The 23,253-nt window shown below is 41.3% G+C and overlaps 2 protein-coding genes across 13 annotated transcripts in view; both read left to right on the top strand.

Moving 5' to 3' along the window:
• Positions 1-12,363, top strand: part of dlg5a (discs, large homolog 5a (Drosophila)) — a 37,154-nt gene extending 24,791 nt beyond the window's left edge. For all 4 annotated transcript variants that reach the window (XM_042433806.1, XM_042433804.1, XM_042433805.1 and 1 more), the window contains 13 exons: positions 239-407; positions 2,190-2,352; positions 4,273-4,406; positions 5,250-5,414; positions 5,551-5,734; positions 6,599-6,747; positions 7,480-7,650; positions 8,086-8,276; positions 8,359-8,502; positions 8,767-8,894; positions 9,153-9,262; positions 9,935-10,044; positions 10,176-12,363. In XM_042433806.1, coding sequence (XP_042289740.1) covers positions 239-407; positions 2,190-2,352; positions 4,273-4,406; positions 5,250-5,414; positions 5,551-5,734; positions 6,599-6,747; positions 7,480-7,650; positions 8,086-8,276; positions 8,359-8,502; positions 8,767-8,894; positions 9,153-9,262; positions 9,935-10,044; positions 10,176-10,279 — 1,922 coding nt within the window. In that variant the 3' untranslated portion in view covers positions 10,280-12,363. The remainder of the gene's footprint in view (positions 1-238; positions 408-2,189; positions 2,353-4,272; positions 4,407-5,249; positions 5,415-5,550; positions 5,735-6,598; positions 6,748-7,479; positions 7,651-8,085; positions 8,277-8,358; positions 8,503-8,766; positions 8,895-9,152; positions 9,263-9,934; positions 10,045-10,175) is intronic.
• A 3,968-nt stretch (positions 12,364-16,331) lies between these two features.
• kcnma1a (potassium large conductance calcium-activated channel, subfamily M, alpha member 1a) overlaps positions 16,332-23,253 on the top strand; it is a 141,240-nt gene continuing 134,318 nt past the window's right edge. For 4 of the 9 annotated variants that reach the window (XM_042433074.1, XM_042433076.1, XM_042433078.1 and 1 more), the window contains exon 1: positions 16,333-17,417. In XM_042433074.1, the coding sequence (XP_042289008.1) occupies positions 17,127-17,417 (291 nt within the window). In that variant the 5' untranslated portion in view covers positions 16,333-17,126. Of the gene's footprint in view, positions 17,418-23,253 lie in introns of all 9 variants that reach the window. The other 5 variants (XM_042433077.1, XM_042433072.1, XM_042433070.1 and 2 more) reach the window with 2 other exon arrangements.

Genomic DNA, 23,253 nt, shown 5'->3' with positions numbered 1-23,253 from the left:
AGTGCTGACAGGCAGCTCAGACAGCAATATCCCTCTTAAAACTGAGGCGTCAGGATATTCGTATATGTGGGACCAGTGAAATCGGATATTTACTGTCCTATTTATAAAAGCTGACAAAATGGTGTGACGTTGCAGTTGTAATCAGATTTCAAAGTGTTTTCCAGAGGTGTATTTTCATATGAGATGTAAATGTCAAGTTTTCTGTCCCTTTCTGCTCCTCTTTTTTTTAAAAATCCAGGCTCCCTCTCGCACTCAGAGTGCAGCAGCCCCAGTCTCATCACACCTCCACAGTCTCCACTCAATCTGGAAACTTCCTCGTTCGCCAGCAGCCAGTCACAAGGTTCCATTTCCACTTTACCTCGGATCTCGGTCAGTCCTGTGCCAATAGGGGAGCGCAGGAAAGACAGGTATGACAAAAACTAGTGCACACAGATATAAAATTTGAAAAAGCAACATGAATGAAGTGTCTGTTCCCAGCAGGATAACATGTCTGCACTGTCGTGATGCTGCTTACTGCCGCAAATTGGCTTGTTTTTGACTAATTTCCTGATCTTGTGTTCAGAAATTTACATTGAGCAGTTGGAAGTGAGTGCATATCATAGATAACATGTTCAAAACGTTAATCAGATCATTATAATTGGTGTCAGTGTGGCCTTTGTTAAAGGACTGTGATAAAAAGACTCTGAAGATGATGTAGATGTTGGGTGAATGATAGAGTATGATTATAGGGATCACTTTAGAAGCCGGTATGATATGGCCTACGTCTTCCCTCAGGGATCCTCCTAGGCAATTTCAAAAGGCGTTGCCAAGCAACAGGTGTTCAGCGCCGTGCAATCCCTCATTGAAATTCAGATTTAAATCCTATTAAACCTCTTAATAATTTTATGGAAGCTTCTTGCTGTTTCCAAAAAAGAAGCAGCGGTCTACCTAGTGTGTTGTAATTTTATATTACTCTTTTCTTCAACATTTCTGTCCCATTTTGTATCGCAACATCTCTGTCTTTACTGTCTCTGTATGATATCTGTCCTCCATTCTCCTCTTTATCTTCCTCCCGCCTCTCTACAACCTTCCACTTCCAGATCTCTTTACCGTAACCGATCTTTTCTAAGGATTCCTCTGGCTGCAAGGCCGAGGTTCTCCTCTCTCAGGAGCCTCAGGTTCGTTCTCCCATCACAGTGCTACAAACAAGGGAATGCCCCCACCCTTCCCCAAGTTCACGTCTTTCTCATGCTTCAGTGCAGTTGGGTAGACAATATGGAGGAAAAAAAAGAACAGTCCTATGCACTTTACATGCACTATGTGGAATGCAAAAGGAGATTTTGTGATGTTTTTCACCCAACCCAAGAGCGCGGTTTAATTCTCAGATTACTAGCTCTTTGCATGCTACAGTACACTGTACAAATTGTGCCTCAGGATATAGAAAATATACCCCTGATTAGCTACACTTGGTGAGCTTCAAAGGTTCAGTGTTATGTTTGTATGTCTGCACTTGTCTCACTCCATGTTGGGAAACCCACTCAAATCTCAAATATTGCATGCAGTATCCATGCCCTATGATGACGACATGGTCAATATGCATGTGTGTATTTTGGCCTCAAGCCAAGTCACCCTTCAGTCTGCAGTATGTATGTTATGCAATGGTATTATTGTTCAGCTGTGAGCTTCTGGGTCATGGTCTTGTTTGTACACCACTACTCTCTTTACCCCTCTCTCTGGCTGCTAATCCATTCCTCTTACCTGCCCTCATGGAACTGTATGCCATGTCCAAAGTCAACTTGTTATGAAACACAAAGTTCATGCAGACCTCCTTCATATGAAGGGATTTTTCTTTTTGCCTGTGCTTTCATAATGTTGTATACACTGTCTCCGGTCTCTGAGCCTTTTCAGTTTCTTCTGCAAGCCAGGTGGAAACTGTCGCTCTGGATAGATGATCAATTTACATGCCTGTGGGGCAATGTAAGCTCAAACAACACAACCTAATCTTTCTATTAATTGGACCAGATATGATTTTGTATAACTAGAGCCAAAGCCTGGGTAGGGAGTAACTCTCCAGAGCTGTAAATTAGTTGGTCAGCACAACTGTGTAAACTTCACCTCACCATTTACCCTCCCAACCTGCTCCCGTGTGGTATCCTGTAACTGCTTTTCTGTAATACTATTCATTCATATACATTCCTCTTTCCCACCAGGCCATACTTGGAGGAACCCCGCAATGTCATTGTGCACAAAGGTGCAGAGCCTCTGGGCATCTCCATCGTGAGCGGGGAGAACGGAGGGATCTTTGTCTCGAAAGTTACTGGAGGTAGCATCGCCCACCAGGCAGGATTAGAGTACGGAGATCAGTTACTGGAGGTATGAACAACCTATAATGGAAAATCTGTAGCTTCAAGCAGCATGAACAAGTATACGTTATCAGATGCGTGCCAGGGAGCAGAGCAATACTGATACTACTGATATATGGTTGCTTGGAGGGCTCAAAGTAATTTTGCTGCCTACTCCACACTTTTTCCACTTTACTTCACGGAAGGCTGTATTCATTAGCGTTGTCACATTTCCTGGTATTTTTATACATTCACCAAAATATGGTTTTTGCTACATATAAAATGACTGTGTAAGCTGAAATACTATTGCAAAGTTGCATAAAGAGGGCATATACTGTTTGAGTAGTTAAAAGCAAAAAACAGAGTAGGAACATTCTTGACAGTGGACTTGATCACTGAAATTCAGTCTAACAGCTGAAATTGTGGGGAAAAAAGCCATAATCTGACAGATCTGCAGAATTTTTACAAAATTTACAGTGAGCCAAGAACACAAAACAGTGTATATCCATTAAATATCCATTTCTTAACATATCTGATTTTTATATGAGGATGGTGTAAATGGAAATCTACGGATTTTCTTTCCTTCTTAGTCGTTAAAGTTCAGAGATGACATAAAGGCAGCAGTTGCTTGATGGCATCCCCTTGATCTGTGACTCTGTTCAGTATAACGACGCGTCATTAATGGCTGAGATGCCTGCATCATGTAGATCAGAATTTTCAAAATGAGGCACGCCTCTCCAGGGAGTTGAAGGGATGGCGCGGAAGCAGAGACGTGAGGTGTGAGTTGCAATTTCAAAGCTTATACCCCTTCTTTGAGTCTTAACTCAGTGAAATCTCAACACACAGAGATGATACATATCTTTTTGGATTCAGTGTGACTTAGACTTCCAGAGGATATCATAGTCTCTGATGTATATCGTGAATAAACCAACACATCCTCATAATTAAATGACAGTATAAGTGTAAAATTCAGCTGGCAAAAAACGACCTATAGTTACATTTACGCCATCGAGCGGCCGTTGAGAATGAGACTAATTCTTTCCAAAACTGTTACAAATCACTGTTAAAAATAAATGTGTTATGGTGTGACAACACTGTGATTAAGGTCTGGTTAGGTTTAGGCACAAAAACCACTTGGTTAGGGTTAGGCAAAGATCATAGTTGGGGTTAAAATGATCACTTGAAACGTGGTTTATACTTCCTTAAAGTTACGTAACCTTCGTTGTCATGAAAAAAAAATGTCCCGACTCACAATTGGAAACATGATACTCGCGGTTGGAAACGGGAAGCGAGCAACGGTCTCTATCTAGCCACCCAACCAGCCTCCTCCTAATAAGGCAAGTCACCTTATATTGACGTCAGCTCAACTGCGTCACTTCCCTGGGTCATAATTACTCTGGCCACTAGATGGCCGTAACTATAGGTCGTTTTTTACCGGCCTGAATTTTAGACCTGTAATGTTGTTTTTCTTGTGTGGACGGGCTAGAGTAAACATCCATAAATCCGCTTATGGAAACTGCCATAAATCATAGAAAAAAGACACTCCCCATAACTCCAGAACTTGCCTGAGAATCATGAGGTTTTTTAAGTTTTCTTCAGTATCAAAGTAATCCAGTGTTGTTCCGGCACACAATGTCAGACTTTGAAAACCCCTGATGTAGATAAAACAAAAAAAAAATCCTACATAGGCATTAATGACAACATAACTGGGTGTGCATTGCTGCAGCACTTCTGAAATACAAAAAGGAGAGATGTTACAAGGCAAATAAAGGCTGTCTGGTCTCTTTACAGAACATAATGTATGCACTTTTTTTTAAGGATAAGAAAATGGGTGTAAATCTAATTCCCTGTCAACTCTCATGAGTATCTTCTCCACCAAATACTCTGTTCCTTTATTAACCCTATCTCACCTAAACCTCTCTCCCTAATCACATGTGTCTTCCTTTATCAGTATAATGGTATCAACTTACGGAACGCTACAGAGCAGCAAGCTCGTCTTATCATCGGCCAGCAGTGTGACACCATCACCATCATGGCCCAGTACAACCCACACATGTACCAGCTGGGCAACCACTCTCGCTCCAGGTATTACACTGTTTCTTCAAGAATTGTTTGTAGATGTTCAGTGTTGGGGGTACTTTAGATTCTGAGTCCCAGGTGGGTTGCTTGGCTGATTCCTGACTCAGTTCCAGTAAGTGTTTCGGTTAAAGAATGACATGGATTTTTGTATTACTTTATATGGCCAGATGTTCTCTAAATGCATTTAGTTTTTTGCTTGCTTTTTTTATTGTTTTTTCCAGGTAATACATTGTCATTGCATTTACACTTTTCTAGCTGAATGGACATAAAGGAAGCTCTGAAACAGCAGTTGCGGCAGCTGTTCGTCTTTAAATATTTACAATATGCATGTTAGAGTCTGACCGATACTGGAGTTTTGAGGCACCAGTATCAGTATTTGAGAGTTACAAAATATCAGCTTTTATTGGTTGATATTAGATCTTTGAATTAAACACATAATGTAAATATACATCTCTGAGGATCTGTTACATTTGGTTATTTAATGATTGTGACCAAGATATGAATTGCGCAGGACATTTTAGAATTGAAAAATGAACTTCTCAGTGCTCTCTGATGGACAAACTATGTAATAGTGACACTGTAAAATACCTTAAACATATCTTTGGCATTTGTGTAATGCAGTTTCTTGTTACTTATCAGTCAGCCACTAATTTACGACTTCTAGAACACACACACAGTGAGGTGCAAACTAGTGTGAGCTTCAGTGCTTGTAGCTGTAGCTATTGTTTGGCATTCCCAGGAGACACAGCAAATCATTTGAGTAATTCCTCTACTTTGAAGAACATTAAACCTTGTTTGCCAGAAATTTCCATCTTTTTGACTTTTTAAATTTTTTTTTTATTGGTGCAGCTCCCGTCTGGAGCCAATCAGTACTCAGTCGACTCCTCAGGGGAGTGGTGCTGCGACCCCAGACAATCACTCCACCATCGATACACTCAGTGAACAGGACGAGGGCACCCTCACCCCCTCCTCCAAGCAGACCACACCCACCACCAGCCCCCACAATTTTATCAGGTAAACCTGTGCGCAATTGTTAATTAAAGGAAAAAAAGAGAACCCCACCACAATAATAAGTCGAGAATGAGACTAATTCTTTCTTTATGCCGCATTATTGCACTCCAGTATTTCTCTAATGACTCTCGTCCCCCAGGATGCCCTCTGATGGCAGCAAGAAGGCGGTTGAGCCACGCCTTGTGACAGTACGCAGGCCTGGGGTGGAGGTGGGAGTCACGCTCTGCGGTGGGAACCTTCGAGGCGTCTACATAGAAAGTCTGGATGAGGACAGTCCTGCCAGAGGCACTGATGGGCTGCTTCCTGGTGACCTCATCATGGAGGTTTGGACTTCTGCTTTTACTTGTACATACATGCATAGACACACAAAACCTAATGTCTAGGACTTTCATAATGTATGTATGGAGAGTCACACACACACATCTCCATGCACAGATAATGCTCTATGCAAAAAAATAAGAATTAAAGTAGAATTTTGTTTGTTATATTTACAAGTCTTGAGCACATAAAGTATTTTTATTCAGTCGCTAAAATGATTTCACACCATGCTGTGGATTTTTGTAAGGCAATAAAGGGATGTAGATGAAACTACTGTTTTTTGAAGTGTTTTCAAAGCTAGATTCTTATAAAATATTTACAGTCTCCAGGAATGTTACAAAGCTCGGTTGAAAATCATTACTTTGGACTCGAGTGCTGCGAAAAAAGCATTGGCTTTTATTTTTTTTTCTTCCTTTTCTTCCTGTTCTTCATTGATCTCCCGCTTGTCTGAGTTCTCTCGCTCCACATTGGTGATCCATCGAGAGCACCGCAAACTCATAATAGACAATTCCTGACATGCTCGCACTTAGCTCTCCCACCGCAAACGACCTGCTATCTGAATCGCCGTGCAGCTTTGTCATCAGGCTGCACCGCTTCAGTCCGTCCTTCAATCTCCCATCCTGTTTGTTTTCTTCCCCATACATGGCACAAATCAATACTGCGACACTTTAATACAGCTGGAAGCTTGGAGGAAATGTCGCTGTTTACTAGTGGACCCTTCACTGGCACAGCATATGATTTCACAGATGAGCATAAACAAACAAATTTCTCTGCTTCTCACCTTTAGTTTATGTTATTTTTTATAATGTGAAGTTCACTTGCCTTCTGTTTTTTTTTTTTTTTTTTCTGTCTCATCTCTTGTCTCTCAGTATAACTCGGTGAATATGAAGAATAAGACGGCAGAGGAGGTGTACGTTGAGATGCTGAAGCCCGCTGAGTCGGTCACATTCAAGGTGCAGCATCGGCCAGATGACTTCAGCATGCTCAAAGATGTTCCAGGAGATGGCTTTTATATTAGGTACGTGTATACATACACACTCACACACAAATCATGGTTGGCCGTTTTATGTGATCCAGCTCTGTAAAAGCACCAAACTAATTTTCCCCAAGCAGCTTCATCTCTGTACATATCGCTATATATAGAACCACCACTGGAGCGCCCCTCGGACAAGTTGGAATCTTTCTCATCTAACCAATTATGTCCCAGATCCACTGTGTGACTGCGACGATGCTAATCACAAATTTAGGTTATCTAATCTCTCTACTCACTACACACCACATCCAATTTAGCCGCTCAGTGTTTTCCAGGTCATTAGAAATACATTGTATATGAATGGAAAATGAAGCTCTAAAATAGTCATGTTTTATTGTTGGGAGTTGGCCCGGGTGTGTTGCAGCAGCTGCCGCAGTCACTTGTCATATAGGCAAGTGGGCTTGTGATGTCATCTGCAGTAAATACACTCAGACTGCCTGGCTGTCACAGATAGGCTGCTTGGGAATGACTTACGAGGCTCCAACAGGAGACAAGCAAAGCCTATACTGTCGATAGATAAACTCTCTCTGTACTTCCTTCCTTACCCCTCCTTCTATCTCTCTGACTCTTTATCTTGTTCTTTTCACACCTTTCTTGTCTGATACCTCACCTCCTCTCTCACTTTATCAACTTCATGCTTCTTCGCCCCCCCCCTCCACCTCCCACCGCCCTACTCTTCATAACTTTCCATCTATCTTTGTCTCTCCCTCCCACCAGAGCACTTTACGACCGGGTGGGTGAGGCCGAGGGGGACCTCAGTTTTAAGAAGGATGACATCCTGTACGTGGATGAGTCTTTACCAAAGGGCAGCTTTGGGACGTGGATGGCCTGGCAGCTAGATGAGAACGCGCAGCAGATCCAGAGGGGGCAGATCCCCAGCAAGTACATGTGGGTGGAGAATGCGACGCACGCTTACACACGTATATTTGAAAGCTAGGGAACACTTTGTAACAGCTGTGACAACAACCTCTGCCATAGTGCTACAATGTAGGAGTCATGTTTAGAGTCACCTCTCCTCCATATGTTTTGGACTTGCCTTTTGCACTTTGTGCAAGATCCTGTAGTCCTCTTATTGTGTGTCTCTGTAGACACGCATTGATGTTGCTAAACACATTTTCTGCACATTTGTGGTACTTGGCTAATACATATGACATCTGTCTGCTTAAAAATCCTCACCAGTGAAAATCTTCTCAGGCTTAAATGTTCCAAAACGAAAAAAAAAAAAAAGCAAGAGTCTTACTTTTATGCACAGATGCACACACAGCCTTCTTGTGTGCAGATTCTCTTGGATCAATCTACTTTTTTTTTCCGTTTGTGGTGTAGGATGGACCAAGAGTTTTACCGCAGACACAGCGTGACAGAAATGAAGGAAGACTCGAATAAGACTCTGTCTGCAGCGGCCCGCAGATCATTCTTCAGGAGGAAACAGAAACACAAACGCAGCAGTTCCAAAGACAGCAAAGAGATGGTGGCTCTGGATGCCATTAGCACAGACTCCATCCCCTTCCTTGATGGTGAGCAGAAAGGTTTAGATGTTTTTGATTTAAAAATGGTTGAGGTTATGGCTTTGATTGACTTGCGTGTTCTTTGTGTCAGACTGCGTCAGCCTGGCATACCAGCGGGTCCAGAAGGTAGAGTGCACCTCTCCCCGACCAGTACTCGTCCTCGGGCCGCTGACTGACCCGGTCAAGGAGATGCTGGTCAAAGAGTCCCCGGGGAAGTTCTGCAGATGTGTACTGGGTGAGTTCGCCTCATCCAGATGTTTGTCAGCTTTAAAAATAAAGGGAATAAATTGTGCATCTTCACTCTTAATAGTTTGATATTTCTGCATTGAAAATAAGATTTTAGAGGTGAAGAAATGGGAGTTTGTACTGTAAATTAGGAAATTTGCATCGTACAGTATGATTTATTTACACCACAACTTTGAGGAATATCCATACTTTGTCCTTAAGGAAGTTTTCTTTACTCTTTTCCTCTTTCTTTTTCTTTCTTTCTTGTCTGCAGAGGTGATGAAGGCATCCCAGCAAGCCATCGAGCGGGGCGTCAAAGACTGCCTCTTTATCGACTACAAACGCAGGAGTGGCCATTTTGACGTGACCACTGTCGCTTCTATAAAGGAAATAACAGATAAGGTATTAGTCAGTGCATTTCTTTTTCATGAGATCTTATCAGGCATGACAAAGTGGCTTTTGTTTGTCTTTAATCTCCGTGTTTGCTCATGATAAGGTAGAGCTATTGGAGTGCTTTAATCTTAGATATTGATTAATGAAAGACGAATCCTGTTCGTAACAGCAAATGATAATTGTTATCAACCCCTTTGAAGCGGTGTATCGGATTAGTTCAGCTGTTGATGTGATGTTCTGTTTTCTTTTTCTTTTTTTTTGATACAGGGCTGTCACTGTTTGCTTGACATTGCCCCGCATGCCATCGAAAGGCTCCACAGCGTTCACATCTATCCAATTGTTGTTTTTGTCCGCTACAAAAACGCCAAGCAGATCAAGTAAGTAGCGCCCTGTTTCATAACACAAATTAGAACAGACCAAGATTCCCCTTCGGTGTCAGTTTCTTTGTGCTACCACACACACACACACACACACACACACACACAAACATAATGCTTGGTTAGTGGAGCCTGGAGTGCTGTGCCAATGTCAGAAGTATGATGATGGGGATGTCCTGGTAAAGTGGCATCCCTGCCCACTGTGTGTGTGTGTGTGTGTGTGTGTGGACAGAGCAGGATAAGCCTTCACACTCTCCATCCTACCATGAACCCTTTGGCGCGTCTCCACTCCACCACACACACTTGCATAATCCCAAACAGCTGGTGAAACATGCCTATTTTTTTTCTTTCTTTTTAAAATAAGGACTCTTTGTGCAAGTGTTGTATCGCTTCTTCACTTGATAAAAATGTTATAAATGTTTGCCAGGATTAATCTAACATTGTTGTCACATATTTAAAATAAATCCTTGGATATCCTTTTAATAGTCGGCTGATTTGTGACAGATTTTCAATGTCTCTCCCGACATCCTCACTGGCAAAATAAAAAACCAAGTGAATTCTTCATTTAAGAAGATATTTCATTAGCTGAAAGCTCAAGAGATAACTGGTAGCTGGTGTTGGGTTCATACCTCAAAGGCTCTGAACTGAATGACTTCCTTTTCTTGTTCACAGGGAGCAGAAAGATCCTGTGTATCTGCGTGACAAAGTATCTCAAAAACATTCCAAGGAGCAGTTTGAAAGTGCACAGAAGATAGAGCAAGAGTACAGCAAATTCTTCACAGGTTTGTATGCAATCACTGATACAGTAGAAATACATTTTTTTTTCTTATCTGTCAATACTTTCTAGTACTGACAGAAGGACTAGTAGTTTCTTTGCATTGTGCTAAATAATCCCTCTGTTTTAATGACACAGGTATTGTCCAAGGCGGGACCCTCCCTTACATTTGCACTCAGATCATGACTATAGTTGATCAAGAACAAAGTAAAGTCCTGTGGACTCCACTCGGCTGCCCCTAGAGGAGACCAGCGGCCACTACAGCAAGCTGCGCCTTTCATCTCCATTCCCAAACACTAATTAACCCTTTCACACTATACCAATAGGTACACTACAGTGAGCTAGTTATGTAAATTATTGATATTTTTTTATTGTGTCTTTGTTATGATTTATAATCAGAGCCTCCTTCTATTCTGATGTACTCCGGAGCAGGTTAGTAGCACTGGATCTCGACGTTAAAGTTCATTCAGTCTTCCCTAAGGGTTTCTGGTGGTGTATTTGTAATGCTGCATTGTAAGCGTCCGTTTACAGTCAAAAAGACAAGTCTGACTATTGGTGTTCAATATATGCTTGAATGCGTTTCCCTCCCCTGTGTACACAAACCTCAACACTAATGAAGTTCAGCAACCCCCTCCCTCCCCCCCGACCCACCCGTGTACCAAATGACATTTGTGGTTTCCCTACAATTATGCACCCATTTGATGATGACTGACAACTAATTGTGTGTGTTTGTTTTTGTGTGTGTGTGTGTGTATTTGTGTATGTGTGAATGAGTGATTGAGTGAGGGAATGAGTGAGTGAGAAAACAACATTGAGACTGTTGTTCAAAATTGTAATGACAATTTCAGCTGAGTTGAATCATGGTTGCTCGTTAGCATGAATACGATGCTACACAGACGGAATGCCAGGATCAGACTTCACGTTTCCTCGTGGTGTTTCATCACAAATGTGCAAAAGCACCAAACCTCTGAAGTATGTAGCTGTGGTCGCACTGAACCTGACTGCCAGCAGTGACAACCATGAAAACTCAAAACACTTTGATGTTTGCTCTATGCATTGTGTTTCCATAGTAGCTGGGTGCGCGGACAGTTTATGGGCCTTTCGGAAGTGCCTTTGGAGAAGAAGCCTGATCTGATATCAGCCCCTGGTCACTTAGCCAGAACGTTTTAGGGATTTGTGAAAGTTTTATCTTTTTTAAGATCCAATGTGTCATCTCATCCAAAACGTGGACTAGTTGAATCAGGGGCTGATTTGGGACCAGTTCAGTGGAGAGCGCATGACAATGGTGAGGTTTTGAGGGTAGGCCGAAGCGGCGGCCAACAGGTTAACTCCTCAGAATGCACTCCAGGGCTAGACAGACCACTGTGTAACTATCATTCTATCTCTTTCTCATGTATTTAACAACAATATAGAGTATAACATATACAGTATGCAGATACATCTGAAAACACAAATATACAGTATATATATATAAATATATATATAAATAAATATATATTACATGTATTTTCACTAGGTCATATGCCTAGGAACGTCTGGCGGTCAAGTCATGTCTTAGCAGGTATTAGCATGTTTTTTTTAAAGAATTTATTTTTGTTTTTTTGTGGTTGGTTGTCAGTCACTTATCGATGTTCTCATGAAAAGAGACACTATGAAGCAAAATTTGCAGGGTAATATCTTAAAGGGTTTTCCTCTGATCCGTTTAAATGTTAGTGACTTTTCATTGTTATTTAATTGTATTTTTTATTCAGGAGGAAAAAAAAATATTGACAAAAATATTCTGCCCTTCCTCGAACCATATCCTGTATCTTATTGTGCCAAAATCCACGAAGGCAACTTTATCCTTTTATTTCTGTTTTGCACTTGTTTATCTGTGAACCTTAAACATGTAACTGTTCCTAGGTTTCCGGTAGACTATGAATAGGTACTATAATTTCTACTGTAACTAATACACATTTTTATGTATCACATCAGTTCCTTACATTTCATTGAGGGCCTTTTATTCTTAATTAGAAAAAAAAAGGATCACTTCTTATTTGAATTATTAAAAAGGGATCTATTCTTGCACAGTTTTTCAAAGGAAATTTGGTCCACAAGTTTGACTATTGGGCTAAAAAAAACGTAAGTAGAAGCAAACTGTAATGTTACTATTTTTCTGAGTAGATAGCAGATGTTAGAGAAAGAGCGGGATACAACGTGAAATGGTTGTATTTTTAGAAAGAGTCTAGATGCCAGGTACTGATTGAACTTTTCTTTTATTAAAAAGAATGTGATTTGTATGTTGAGTCATTAACATGAGAATAAAACTCATTTTTCTGTATCACAACATGGACAATGAGTCTGGATTTTTGTCACTAGAATTTTCTCCTGGGGGAAAAAATTAAAACTTGTTTGGTAACAGTTGTGTCTAAGCAATGACAGAGAAAGTGTGGTGATTTTCAACATAATGCTCTGTCTCATTCTTTTTATTTAGGTGATGATTTTTTTATTTTTTATTTTTTTAAAGAGGGTGAATTAAGCTGAGAGCAAATTTTCTACTAATGTCTTGTTCGATTGTGAGAATGTCCTTCAGAGACGTGTAATGATGAAAGTGAATCCTTTTTGCTGAAAGCAGCAGCAGCAAATGAAAAAGTAGCAGATTAAATGGCCATCAATTCCTTAGTTGAGATAAGGTAGTATGACAATATCTGACAGAATCTCAGAGAGATAAAGACGTGGCCTCGCCTCAGCATTTAAAGAAACAGCTGCACTCTTGGGTTACATAAACTCATAAAGACACGGTCTCTGCCTGTTCTTCAACAGCACTACAGTTATACCTCGAGTATGGAAGTTTAATGGTGACAGGTAAATGTGTTGCCCTCTCAGTAGAACATTCAGTCCGTCATGCCTAATAAACTACTTTCTACTCAAGAAAGCTACGATCTTGTTAATTATCTCAAACTTAATGGAGACATGTGAATCAGTTAAAGGAACACTACCCCAATTTTACATATGATTATCAGTTTACTCATGAGGAGCTCTGTGGCATAAAGTTGGGGGACTCACTTGAGACAGATTTTCTTAAAAGGTTGGCTAAAAAAAATCAAGGCAGCATCAAAGGCTGAGACATCCTGAGATTTCAGTCCCTAATATGGGTCAAGCAACAAAAAAATAGTGGATCCTACAATTTCAATAATGCAACGAAATAGCGTCTTTCATTTGATTCACTTACCTTCTATAAATGACCACCTCTTTAAAACCTCATACCTCCAGTTTTTAACTCCAGCTTTCTGTTCAAAAGCCTCAAGCCCAAGCTGAGATGAGTATGATTAAATCATCATGGATATTTTTGCAAACTTTGGAAAGGCCCCTGCAGAGTCACAGAAGACATTATACAACTGGCTGAGAGCCCTTTCAGAAGACACTTAATTTTATATCCATGTAGACTTCTATTTAATAATAGAATAACTTCTATTTCTGAAGCATTCTGTGAGAGTTGTTTTCCATGCAATTGGACAGCCTTTAGCTACACCAGATCTTGCTGGTTGATTGGGTGCCCAACAGTGGCTTGAGGTTGTTCCCTCTCAGCACTGCAACCGGGGTCACATGGTCCTCTGGCCAATGATGTTACAGTGAATGACTACCCTCCAGCTGCCTGTCAGGTTCATTGGGGCAAAAGAGCGCTCAGAGTCTCTCTGAAACATCCACCATGTCTAATGCCTCAACAGCTTGTAACACAGGCCTTATAGTTGTGCAGTGGTGAGAACATTATTTGAAAAAGCAACTGTGATGCTACTAAACCCCATCCAGATATTGTCGCTTAGTGTTTTGGTCACTAATGATTTCACATTTCATCCGATATACAGAAGGTGTAGGTCTACTATGACATGCCCCCAATTCTTTATGTCCTTCAAGTCCCCTCTTTCCTGTTTTAGAAAAGGGTAGGGTCTCTAGCCCTCCTGCTGGGGTGTCTGTTTCAAGACAGCTGCTGACAGCTCAACTGAACTTGAGAAGTCTCAAGTCTGACAGCGAAGGATCTTTGTAGTCCGCACTGGTGAGCTGTGCCCTTTCCCAGCTCACGTCAAATCTCGTTGTCAAAGTGAGGAGGCTCTCTTTCCCATCTCTTTTTGCCATCTTTCTACCTGATGGAATGAATTTGCCCTGTTCCTCGTGTTAACTCCAGCATCTCCAACTGTCCTGCGGGATTACCACCTGACTGCTCTCATGTTAATCTCCTCATCTGTCATCACTGGGACCCTCAGGCTAAAGTTCTGCGCTGGCCCACAGGAGCCACTTGTCCAACAGCTGGCCTTTCATGGGGGATGATCAGTTCAAGTCCCTTTCTGCTGTGGCCAGCAATAAACACCAGCATGATTTAATATGATACATAATGTATGTAGCATGTGCTGCTGATGCTCTCACTCTCTGTGACCTCTGCAGGAAGGTCATTGTTGCTTTGGAATTTGTATTTCAATTAACTTGTCCAGTACATACATAAGCTAATTTCTTTGTTGTTATCCTCTCCTGTACATTGTACAGGAATACATATGCATCATAACTGATGTGCTGACATTGCTGTGTGAATCCACAACACGGGGCCCTCTGTTAACCAGACCTAACATCTCTTAAAGATGAGCATTAATAAAACATTTAATCATTGCAAGGCTTTGGAAATCTTGTCTTTATTATTTCCTGACCAGTGTGACCTCAGTTCCAGTTAAAATTTCCATTTTTTTATTAAAATGTTGTGAGATTTTCTTTTTTTTTAAGATAGAAAATCCTACCATTGGGCTGCTGCTTGACATGTTCAGCTACACCATTTGCCTTTAATGTAACAGTTCACCATTTTACCAGCAGGAGGACAACTTCAGAGTTGCTGTCCAAGTCCCATCCTCATAGTTATCAGGCTGCCAGAACACTTGCAGATAAACGGCTGTTCAGTGGTATCACGAGGCATAAATTCAGCTCTAAAATTCATACAGCAATTAGGGTGCATTAACAAAAAATCAGCCTCGGCTGATTTCGATTTTGATCTTGGTGTTTTGCTACAGGGTTTGAAACAAACCACTAAACAAATAATGTGGAGGAAACTACACGAAAAAAGTCAATAAAAATGTTGATTTTTGTCCTCATGTATTTTTGTCCCCCAACCAATGGTGGATAGCAGTGTTGACCTGCACCACACACCTCTATTTTATGTGAAGTCAAAATGCTTGCTTAGGCATTCACAACTCTGAAGCGCTATAATTTACAGATTCCCTTGTCTTCAGTGTTTTACAGCTCACAACCCCTCCCAGGTTAAAAGATTCCGTTACAGCAGCTATTTCTGTTGAAGCCCTAATATTTCCCAGACAATAAATTACCATCATAGAACATGTATCATATATCTTCACACCTCACTTATATATATTTACTTTTCAAATGATCTGTGCAGGAGATCAAGTGTCATTATTCCACACTTCATGGGACATTTATCAGATAACCTATCACAGAAATTTGTTGATATGTATCATGTTGCTTAATTAAAATCATTAATAATGCAGAAGGGATATGTGAGACCTTCAATTGCCCCTTAATTGAAGAATTCACAAGGACTTGGGGGATATATTATTGAGAGTTCATTGCAAAACAACCTCCAAGCAGTCTGGAGCCTTGTGACACAGGTGGCTGTGTGCACCTGCCCGGTCTGGTGCTCAGGGGTCAGTGGTTATTCAGGGCCCCAAGCCAGCTGTTTTCCCATATCCTTTGGTCTGGCTGGCTTCTAGAGGGGCATCCCTGTACAGCCATAAACTATTGCAAGTCATGCCTCACCGTCATCACCAATCCACACCTGTTTTTGACCTAATATGTGAGCTAAAAGCGTAAGCATATTACAGTAATTGACCGGGAAGGACATTCATAACACTGCCTCTATATGTGTGAGTGTGTTAGAGGCCTTTTATCAAGTTCATTTCACAAAATGAAAACAGCCCGTCATCCATGGGTGAAAAGCCAGACTCAGTAATTGAAAAAGGGGAGCACTATCCCTAATGAAAATACAAGGACTGACAGTGTTGTTGTCAAAGCAACCTCACTTTATTGTCGTTTTATATCCACTGGTATCACTACAACATTCCTGTGGGGACTTATCCTTTTGCGCTGATGTTTATATAGTAGGCCATAATCCTTAAATTTATCACGGATCGATGCTCGTGTTTGCCACAGTGCGTCATTGGCGTGCAATAAAGACGCAAAGGCGCATTTGTAGCCTACCTCTTTTTTACACACCCAAGCAGCGGAGAGCGCGGTCGCCACTTGGAATAAACATCGTCGCGGTATTGCTGCCCTCTGTCCATCTTTATTATTAGCGCTTCGCTCCGCCCTCCTACCTGTAAATCTCCCCGCTCTCCTCTGGAGCGGATCTGACAGGCGCTCTCAGCTGGCCGCTCCGTGCCAGGGCTGCAGGGGACCGAATGGAGACAGCGACATCCACCCGAGCGCCAGTCCTTTTACGCAGAATTGACAGCGAAAACGCCCGCAAGAATATGTAGTCTTCGGCGCCGCAGTGACAACCAACCAATTAATAGAATTGAATTACATCTCTCTCTGTGTTTTCTCGTTTTGTTGCAAACCTTTCACAGTCGATTGACGCTCCAAGAAAAGTGAAATCGATTCTCCGCCTGCTAATCGACAGGATCCCTGAATGGAAGACGGCTAGAGAGGTCGCTTCGCCGAGAACGGGCTGCAACATTTTTCACTGTCGTTGTGTTTACCATAATCCGAAATTATCATTGGCAGCCTCGACGGCTGCAAACGAGGCCGTCTTTACCATGGCATTAGGCGTGAAAGAGCCAGAAAACCCTCTCAAAGCGAGAAGCGCCTAAGATTCGTCATTATTGCGGATTTAAATGCCTCTCTCCAAGGGCCACCGACCCTCTATTTTGGTCAGGTTCGCGTGCGCGGTGTGTCACGCTGTCAAGAATAAACAATTCATAGGCTGTTAATATACAGAAAGAGACTCCATCGGGTGGGTGAACATAATCTACAGCGAAGAGGGGGATTTTTTTTTTCAAGCAATATGGCTGGTGAGTGGGGCTGGGGACGCTGGCACAGGCTCTCCAAGGCTCCTAAATGCTAGCTGAGGCAGATGGCACCGTTCCCCATGGAAGCGACAGCTCTATGAGGACAAGCAATATCAATAATAATATAAATCCGGACTCTTCAATCTTAATATCCAAGATGGAAGACGTTGTCATCCCGTTCTCGTCTGAGGTGCCCTGCGACAATAATGGACAGCGCATGTGGTGGGCATTCCTCGCCTCCTCCATGGTGACGTTTTTTGGGGGTCTCTTCATCATCCTGCTGTGGAGGACTCTGAAATATATGTGGACTGTTTGCTGCCATTGCAACATCAAAACCAAGGTACGGCTGCTTCTCTGTCAACAATCATTTTGAAGATGTAAAATCTAATTTTAAATCCCCTCACACGTAAACACTAGTGCATACACCTATATGACACTGGCCTGAGCTTCAGCACTTCTTGTTCTGTAATAGCCCTCATTGTGGATGTGACACTAAGCTTAATTTGATGGTGTCCCCATCCTCTGCATCATCTGCAGCCACTAAACAGATATCAAGTGTCCATTGCAGTGGCTGTTATAATGAAAGCATCCCTTGATTCGGATGTGTTTACCATCTCCCACTTTTGAGTAAAGGGGGTGGTATTGCATGACATTCATGGGGAGGATGAGAGGAGAGCAATTCCTTCATTTTCTTCTGATTTAGCATACATCACAGCACCCTCATGCTACATCAGCTCCTAACTTCTAGGGTGAAAGTAAACATTTAATGGAGGGGGGCGCACATTCCACCAGGTAGACTTAATGAAGTCCACCGGGACTTGTCATGCAGACCCAATGACATCAAGGCTCTCTCTGTCACAGTGTGCATCAACTCTGCAATATCAAGTCCCTGGGGAGGTCATTGTTCCACTGTTTAATTTTTGCACTCAGTAGTGGCTTTAATGTGTTTTTGCTGCACATAAAATGTCTTTGTGGAATAATTAAGGTAACCCGTCTGCAGGACTAATATAGAAATAGGACTGCCCCTTACTTTGCTTGGGGTGGCCAACCTTAAGGATGAATCACAGGTGATTCATATGTGTATTAAAGCCTGCTTCATACATGACTCATGCACTTGTATGCAAGGGGTCCCCTGACTGAGCAGAGGGCCAGTTGAAAGGTAATGTTGCTTAGGGTGAGTGGAACATAGCTCAACATGTTTTATTTCATGATACATGCTTGGAATGAGTTTTTTTTTTTTAAATTTAGTATTAAAAAAAGAACAGGTAATGGCAAGTCTTTTGACAGTGCCAATCAGTCTTTAGTGTAAAGCGCAAAGGGGTTGTTAAGAGGATATAGTGACAATGATGGACGGAGAAATGAGAGAGCGAGGATGATCTTCCTCGTCCTTGATGTGTTTGGGTTGTGTCCAATTCAAATGGATGAGCCGTGTCCCCCCTGCTGCTCTTCTGCCATGCTCTTTTGGTAGCTTTGGACCTTTCCTGCCCATTTCTGTGTTGGTATTATGACAGGTGTGAGACGGGGTACAAAGAGAGCACCCTTAACTGACAATAGCAGCACACACCAAACAGCCTTCATTGCTCTGCCGCGCTGAATGTCGTAAGATGCAGATTTTCGGTTTGTTTTTTAGTGCATCTTTTTTCTTATTCTCTCCTGTTGATTGCTCTGTGTCTAAGCTGGGTGTTACCTTGAGAAACACTCACATGTGTGCACATACTGAAAGGCAAAAATTCAATATTATCATTTACTGACTTTAAGTGAACTCTTATTATGACCATATGATGATGTTCAAGTGAATTATTTCAAGCACATTTCAAATAAAAACTAAAAAAAATGTGATCTTTATTTCAACCATATTTCGCAGCCCCACACACACTCACTCCACAAACCCCAAAACATATATATTTAGTTGCTCACCTTCTATAATAGAAAATATATGCTTATATATGTGTATTTCTATTCTAGAATATGAGCAACTGTAACATGACCCAAATTTCCCCAAGGGATCAATATGGGATCATGCTTTTTTTGCATTTAGATTTTGGATAGGTTAATAGCTTCTTTCAACATAAGCAGACATTTCCATTATATCAAAGTCCAGATAAAATCAGACCTCTGGAATTCTAATTATTTTCCAGTCAGCTTGCAAAGAAATCCCACCCCATCTAAACAGGTCTTATTTACACTGAGAGATAATTCTGCCTAGTATGCTGTTTAGGGTTATTACTTGTCTGTCAGCCTCCTGTCATTTTGTTACGCCCATGGATCCCGGTATCAGAAATGGCACCAAACCATATGTTATCCTTCGTACTTCACACCGTCTTGCAAGGAAACTGATGAAAATAAACCGCGCAAATATAATGAGGGATCCATCTTGTGACTGCTGGTGGGTATCTGGTCGTGTCTCATCTCTTGTTAAGGAGGAGAAACGGTGAAAATGAGAGTGTGTTTCTGTTCGTGCTCCCTCTCTCTGTGTTGCTGTGTGGGGAAGGCAGAGCCATCCCTGTTCGGTGACTTTGGAAGGCTTGACACTTGGCTGCAGAGGGAAAAGGCTTGTTAGGAGTATTAAGAAGGGGAAACTGGATCTGTGTTCAGCTGACTGGTGCGGCCAGCTAAGTTGGCATGTGTCAGAAACGGGATGCATAGTTGGTGAGGGGGTTGGTAGGCTTTCTCTAGCAGTACTGGGAACCTGGATTCAGAGGCAAGGAAATAGAGGTGGAAACTCTGAGAGAGACACAGGAGGAAATGGAAACAGGGGGTGTGAGGGTGACGGAGGGTTTGAGAGGGGGTGTTACGTTGCATGTTGTCCTCCTGTGCTCTGCCATTGACACACAGCTGTGTCCTAATTCTTTTAAATGGCAGTATTCTCTGTCAGAATTAAAAGGAGGAGGTCGTGGGTCGAGATAAGGGGATGCAGCAAAGAGAAATATCCACTGCAACTTTTGGAGTCTTTGGAAACTGCACTGTTCAGAGAGAGATTGTCTATAAAATGTGAAATTGGGGCCTTATATTGATCTGTATTGTCCTGTTAATATTACTGCAAAACCAATAAAAGAGCATAGTGACCACCTTTTTTTTTAACTTATATCTGTCTAAAACAAGACAACAAGACAAACAATGTTTTATTGTTCTGTTGCTGTCTCTTGGGTGGACTAAAAAAAAAACCAATAAAAAATACAAATCCATATTGATTTTTCTAACACTGTGCTAGTAATGGCAACATTTATGGCATCATTTATCTTGTGGATGCTTCTGAGTGTTCAAATGTCATTTTTAAACGACACACCAACCACATTTGTAATTTGATTTGCCCTAAATCATCCTGTAAACACCAGTTCTCAGGCTGTCTGGATGAGCTACATTATTTAATTCCTTCTTCTTTTATACAGTGCAGCTCGGTGCTTCACTTATTCTAAATAAAGGGTTTCCCACTAAGGGAAAGACTCACTCAAGACAATGCTAATACATATGCATGAGTGACAGAAATGTAAGCACTCAGTGATACTGAAGTGGAGGATACTGCTTCCATGCTGCAAAGCTCGTTAGCATATACGCCTGCTCTATTTTCCCTTCCCTATGGTCCTATAGTCTTGCTGAATTTGTAGAGTTACTGTTCTGTGCTGCTTCACTGCTGCACAGTTATCTAATGGTCTAGTTATCCACTCTGCGTCATGCCACCTCCAGAAGTTCTTATGTGACGCCTCTGTTATTGAGGATGCATGGGGTGGAGGAGTATGGAGGCTTTGCATTTGTGGCACCAATCTCTATTCAAATATGAATGGCACCATCATCCTGCAGAAAAGTCAGCTCTGTGAAAGCATGGCCTTATTGCTTTAAACCAATCAATCAAACAGCAGTCCTGTATCTTTAACTTGACATTCTGTAATTTAACAGGACAAACATGAGAAGTGAGCCAGCAAGAGAAAGGAAATACATTGCACTGAAATATTTCTTGTTGTTAAAGTAAATCTGATCATTTATCTTGATATAGATTTTAGGTCATATCGTCCAGCCTTAGTTTGTTGAGGTGTTATTTGTTATATAAGTAAAAGCTAAAAGTCTAATTAACTAATACCTCTATTTCTGACATAAAGAATTTTATTTTACTGTTTTATTTTTTACAATAGCAGCATTTTCCCAAGACAGTCAGCTAATGTCAGCTAACAGCACTGACTTAATATTAGCACTTGTGCAACTGTGCAAATTACATGCGATTGACCAGTTACCATAATTTGCTTGCTAACTAGGTTATGTTTTAATATAATTGTAAAATGTAACAGTATGGAAATCAACCATGTCTCTTAATGTTTAAAATGCATCTTTGGCCATCTATAGCCATTGCTGCCAGTAGCTAAGGGTTTCCACTGTTGCTGGCAGAGTTTATGTTACTTAACACAAGAGAGCCTCTACAGGTGTTTAGACAGCTTCATCTTGAGATGTAAGGAGAAAGAGCCCACAGCTCTGCATCAATCAGAAGATGAAGGATTTCTGGTAGAGCAGTAAACCACTTGACACCTGTCACAAAGCAGAGTTAAGAGGGAGACGGTTCAGTCCTAAAGGTACCCGGGATGTTTACACATCAGCTGCAAACTGGTCTAAATTGACAATACAGAGAGTTACTGTACAAACAAAGGCTGAGTAGACTGTCAAGTGTTTCATTCCAAGCAGCGAACTTCACATTATATCAGTGTGTTTTGGTGAAACTGAAAAACAAATGCTAAGGGCCGGTTCTATCTTTGGGTTGAGCTTGGAAAGCCGTACAATTAAATGAGGACAAAAAAAAAACAAACACCTCCTACCTCACCTCAGTACAGCAGCTGATGCAGTAGCACCTTCAGCCTCCCCGTTATCCCCCTAAGGTGCATGGAATGTTTTATATGCATCTTAGAGCCAACAGCTGTCAGGATTGTACAATTGCTTCTGTCCAAACAGCTCAGGTAGAAGCAGTGATGGAGCTGAGTACCTGCTCTGCCTGTACAATCTACTCTTTATATTTAGCTTCCCTGTGCCCCAGTCTAATCTAGATGACATTTTGTTGCATAATTTCAGATGATTTCTGATGCCTGTATGTTCTCTGCGTGTGAGTCAATACGCACCTTGACACCTTTTCTGTATTTACACTCCCCCCATCCACAAATATTTTCTATAGTGAATGGCAACAGGCAATAAAATACCTTTGGTTAGCTGTTGAATTACATCTTCAAATATGAATGTATTACATTTGCACTTTCTGTATAGAGTTCATGAGAGGATGAGCAGTTTTTATTACACATTTGAAGACATTTTCTGCATTTGTATGGCCCTCAATACACCTGTTACATATTCCTCTGAATACACATTTTACCTTTATATGGTACTGAATTTATTTTTACCTTATTTCATGTTTTGGTCTTGGGGCTGAATATTGTACCTAATTTTCATGTCTTGATGTCTTGATTCTCCTGCTTTGTCATTTGCAAGCATGGTAGCACTTTAATGCTGTAAACCATATCTTTTCATGTTATGAATCATACATTTTGATTTAAAGCCCCCATGAAATGGATGTTAGAGCAGCTTCTGTACTGTGACGTATTTCCCACTGAAACGGAATATTTGAGCATATACAGTTACAAGAGGAATTTAAATTAAATCCTTTGCATTTGATTGGGCTTAGAGTTAAGTGTGATATGGAGCTGCAGAGGTTGGCTCCACACACACCTCCCTCACCTGTCGTTAGATCAGGGAGAGGGAGAGGTGAATGAATTACACCTCAGTCACATTGTTTTTGAAATGAAAACAAAGTCTTTGCCCACTGATATCCAAACACACATCTCCTCCTATATCTTGCTCTGAAAGCTACTACAACCCACAAACAGTAAAGTGCGGTTATATATGATGGGTGTGGCTAGCTACTCGCTCAAAGTCACATTTGATTGGATGAACTTTTGTAAATGCCCCTGAGTGCAGGATGAGTCATCAAACATTTGAAACCGTTTTACAGGAAGAGAAAAGAGGGATTTTGATATAAAAATACTCTGATACAGATTTTGACACATATTTGGCATATAACAAGAGATTCTGTAAATGAACAATTAACACATGGACACAGGACTAAAACTGAGAAAATGTATTTTTCATTTCACGGGGCCTTTAAGAGATGTTGATGTTGAAACTGTTATTTTTCCATTTTCTATGCT

This window comes from Thunnus maccoyii, chromosome 14 (assembly GCF_910596095.1).
Source record: "Thunnus maccoyii chromosome 14, fThuMac1.1, whole genome shotgun sequence".
Classification (NCBI taxonomy): Eukaryota; Metazoa; Chordata; class Actinopteri; order Scombriformes; family Scombridae; genus Thunnus; species Thunnus maccoyii.
This window is presented reverse-complemented; position numbering and strand designations above follow the sequence as displayed.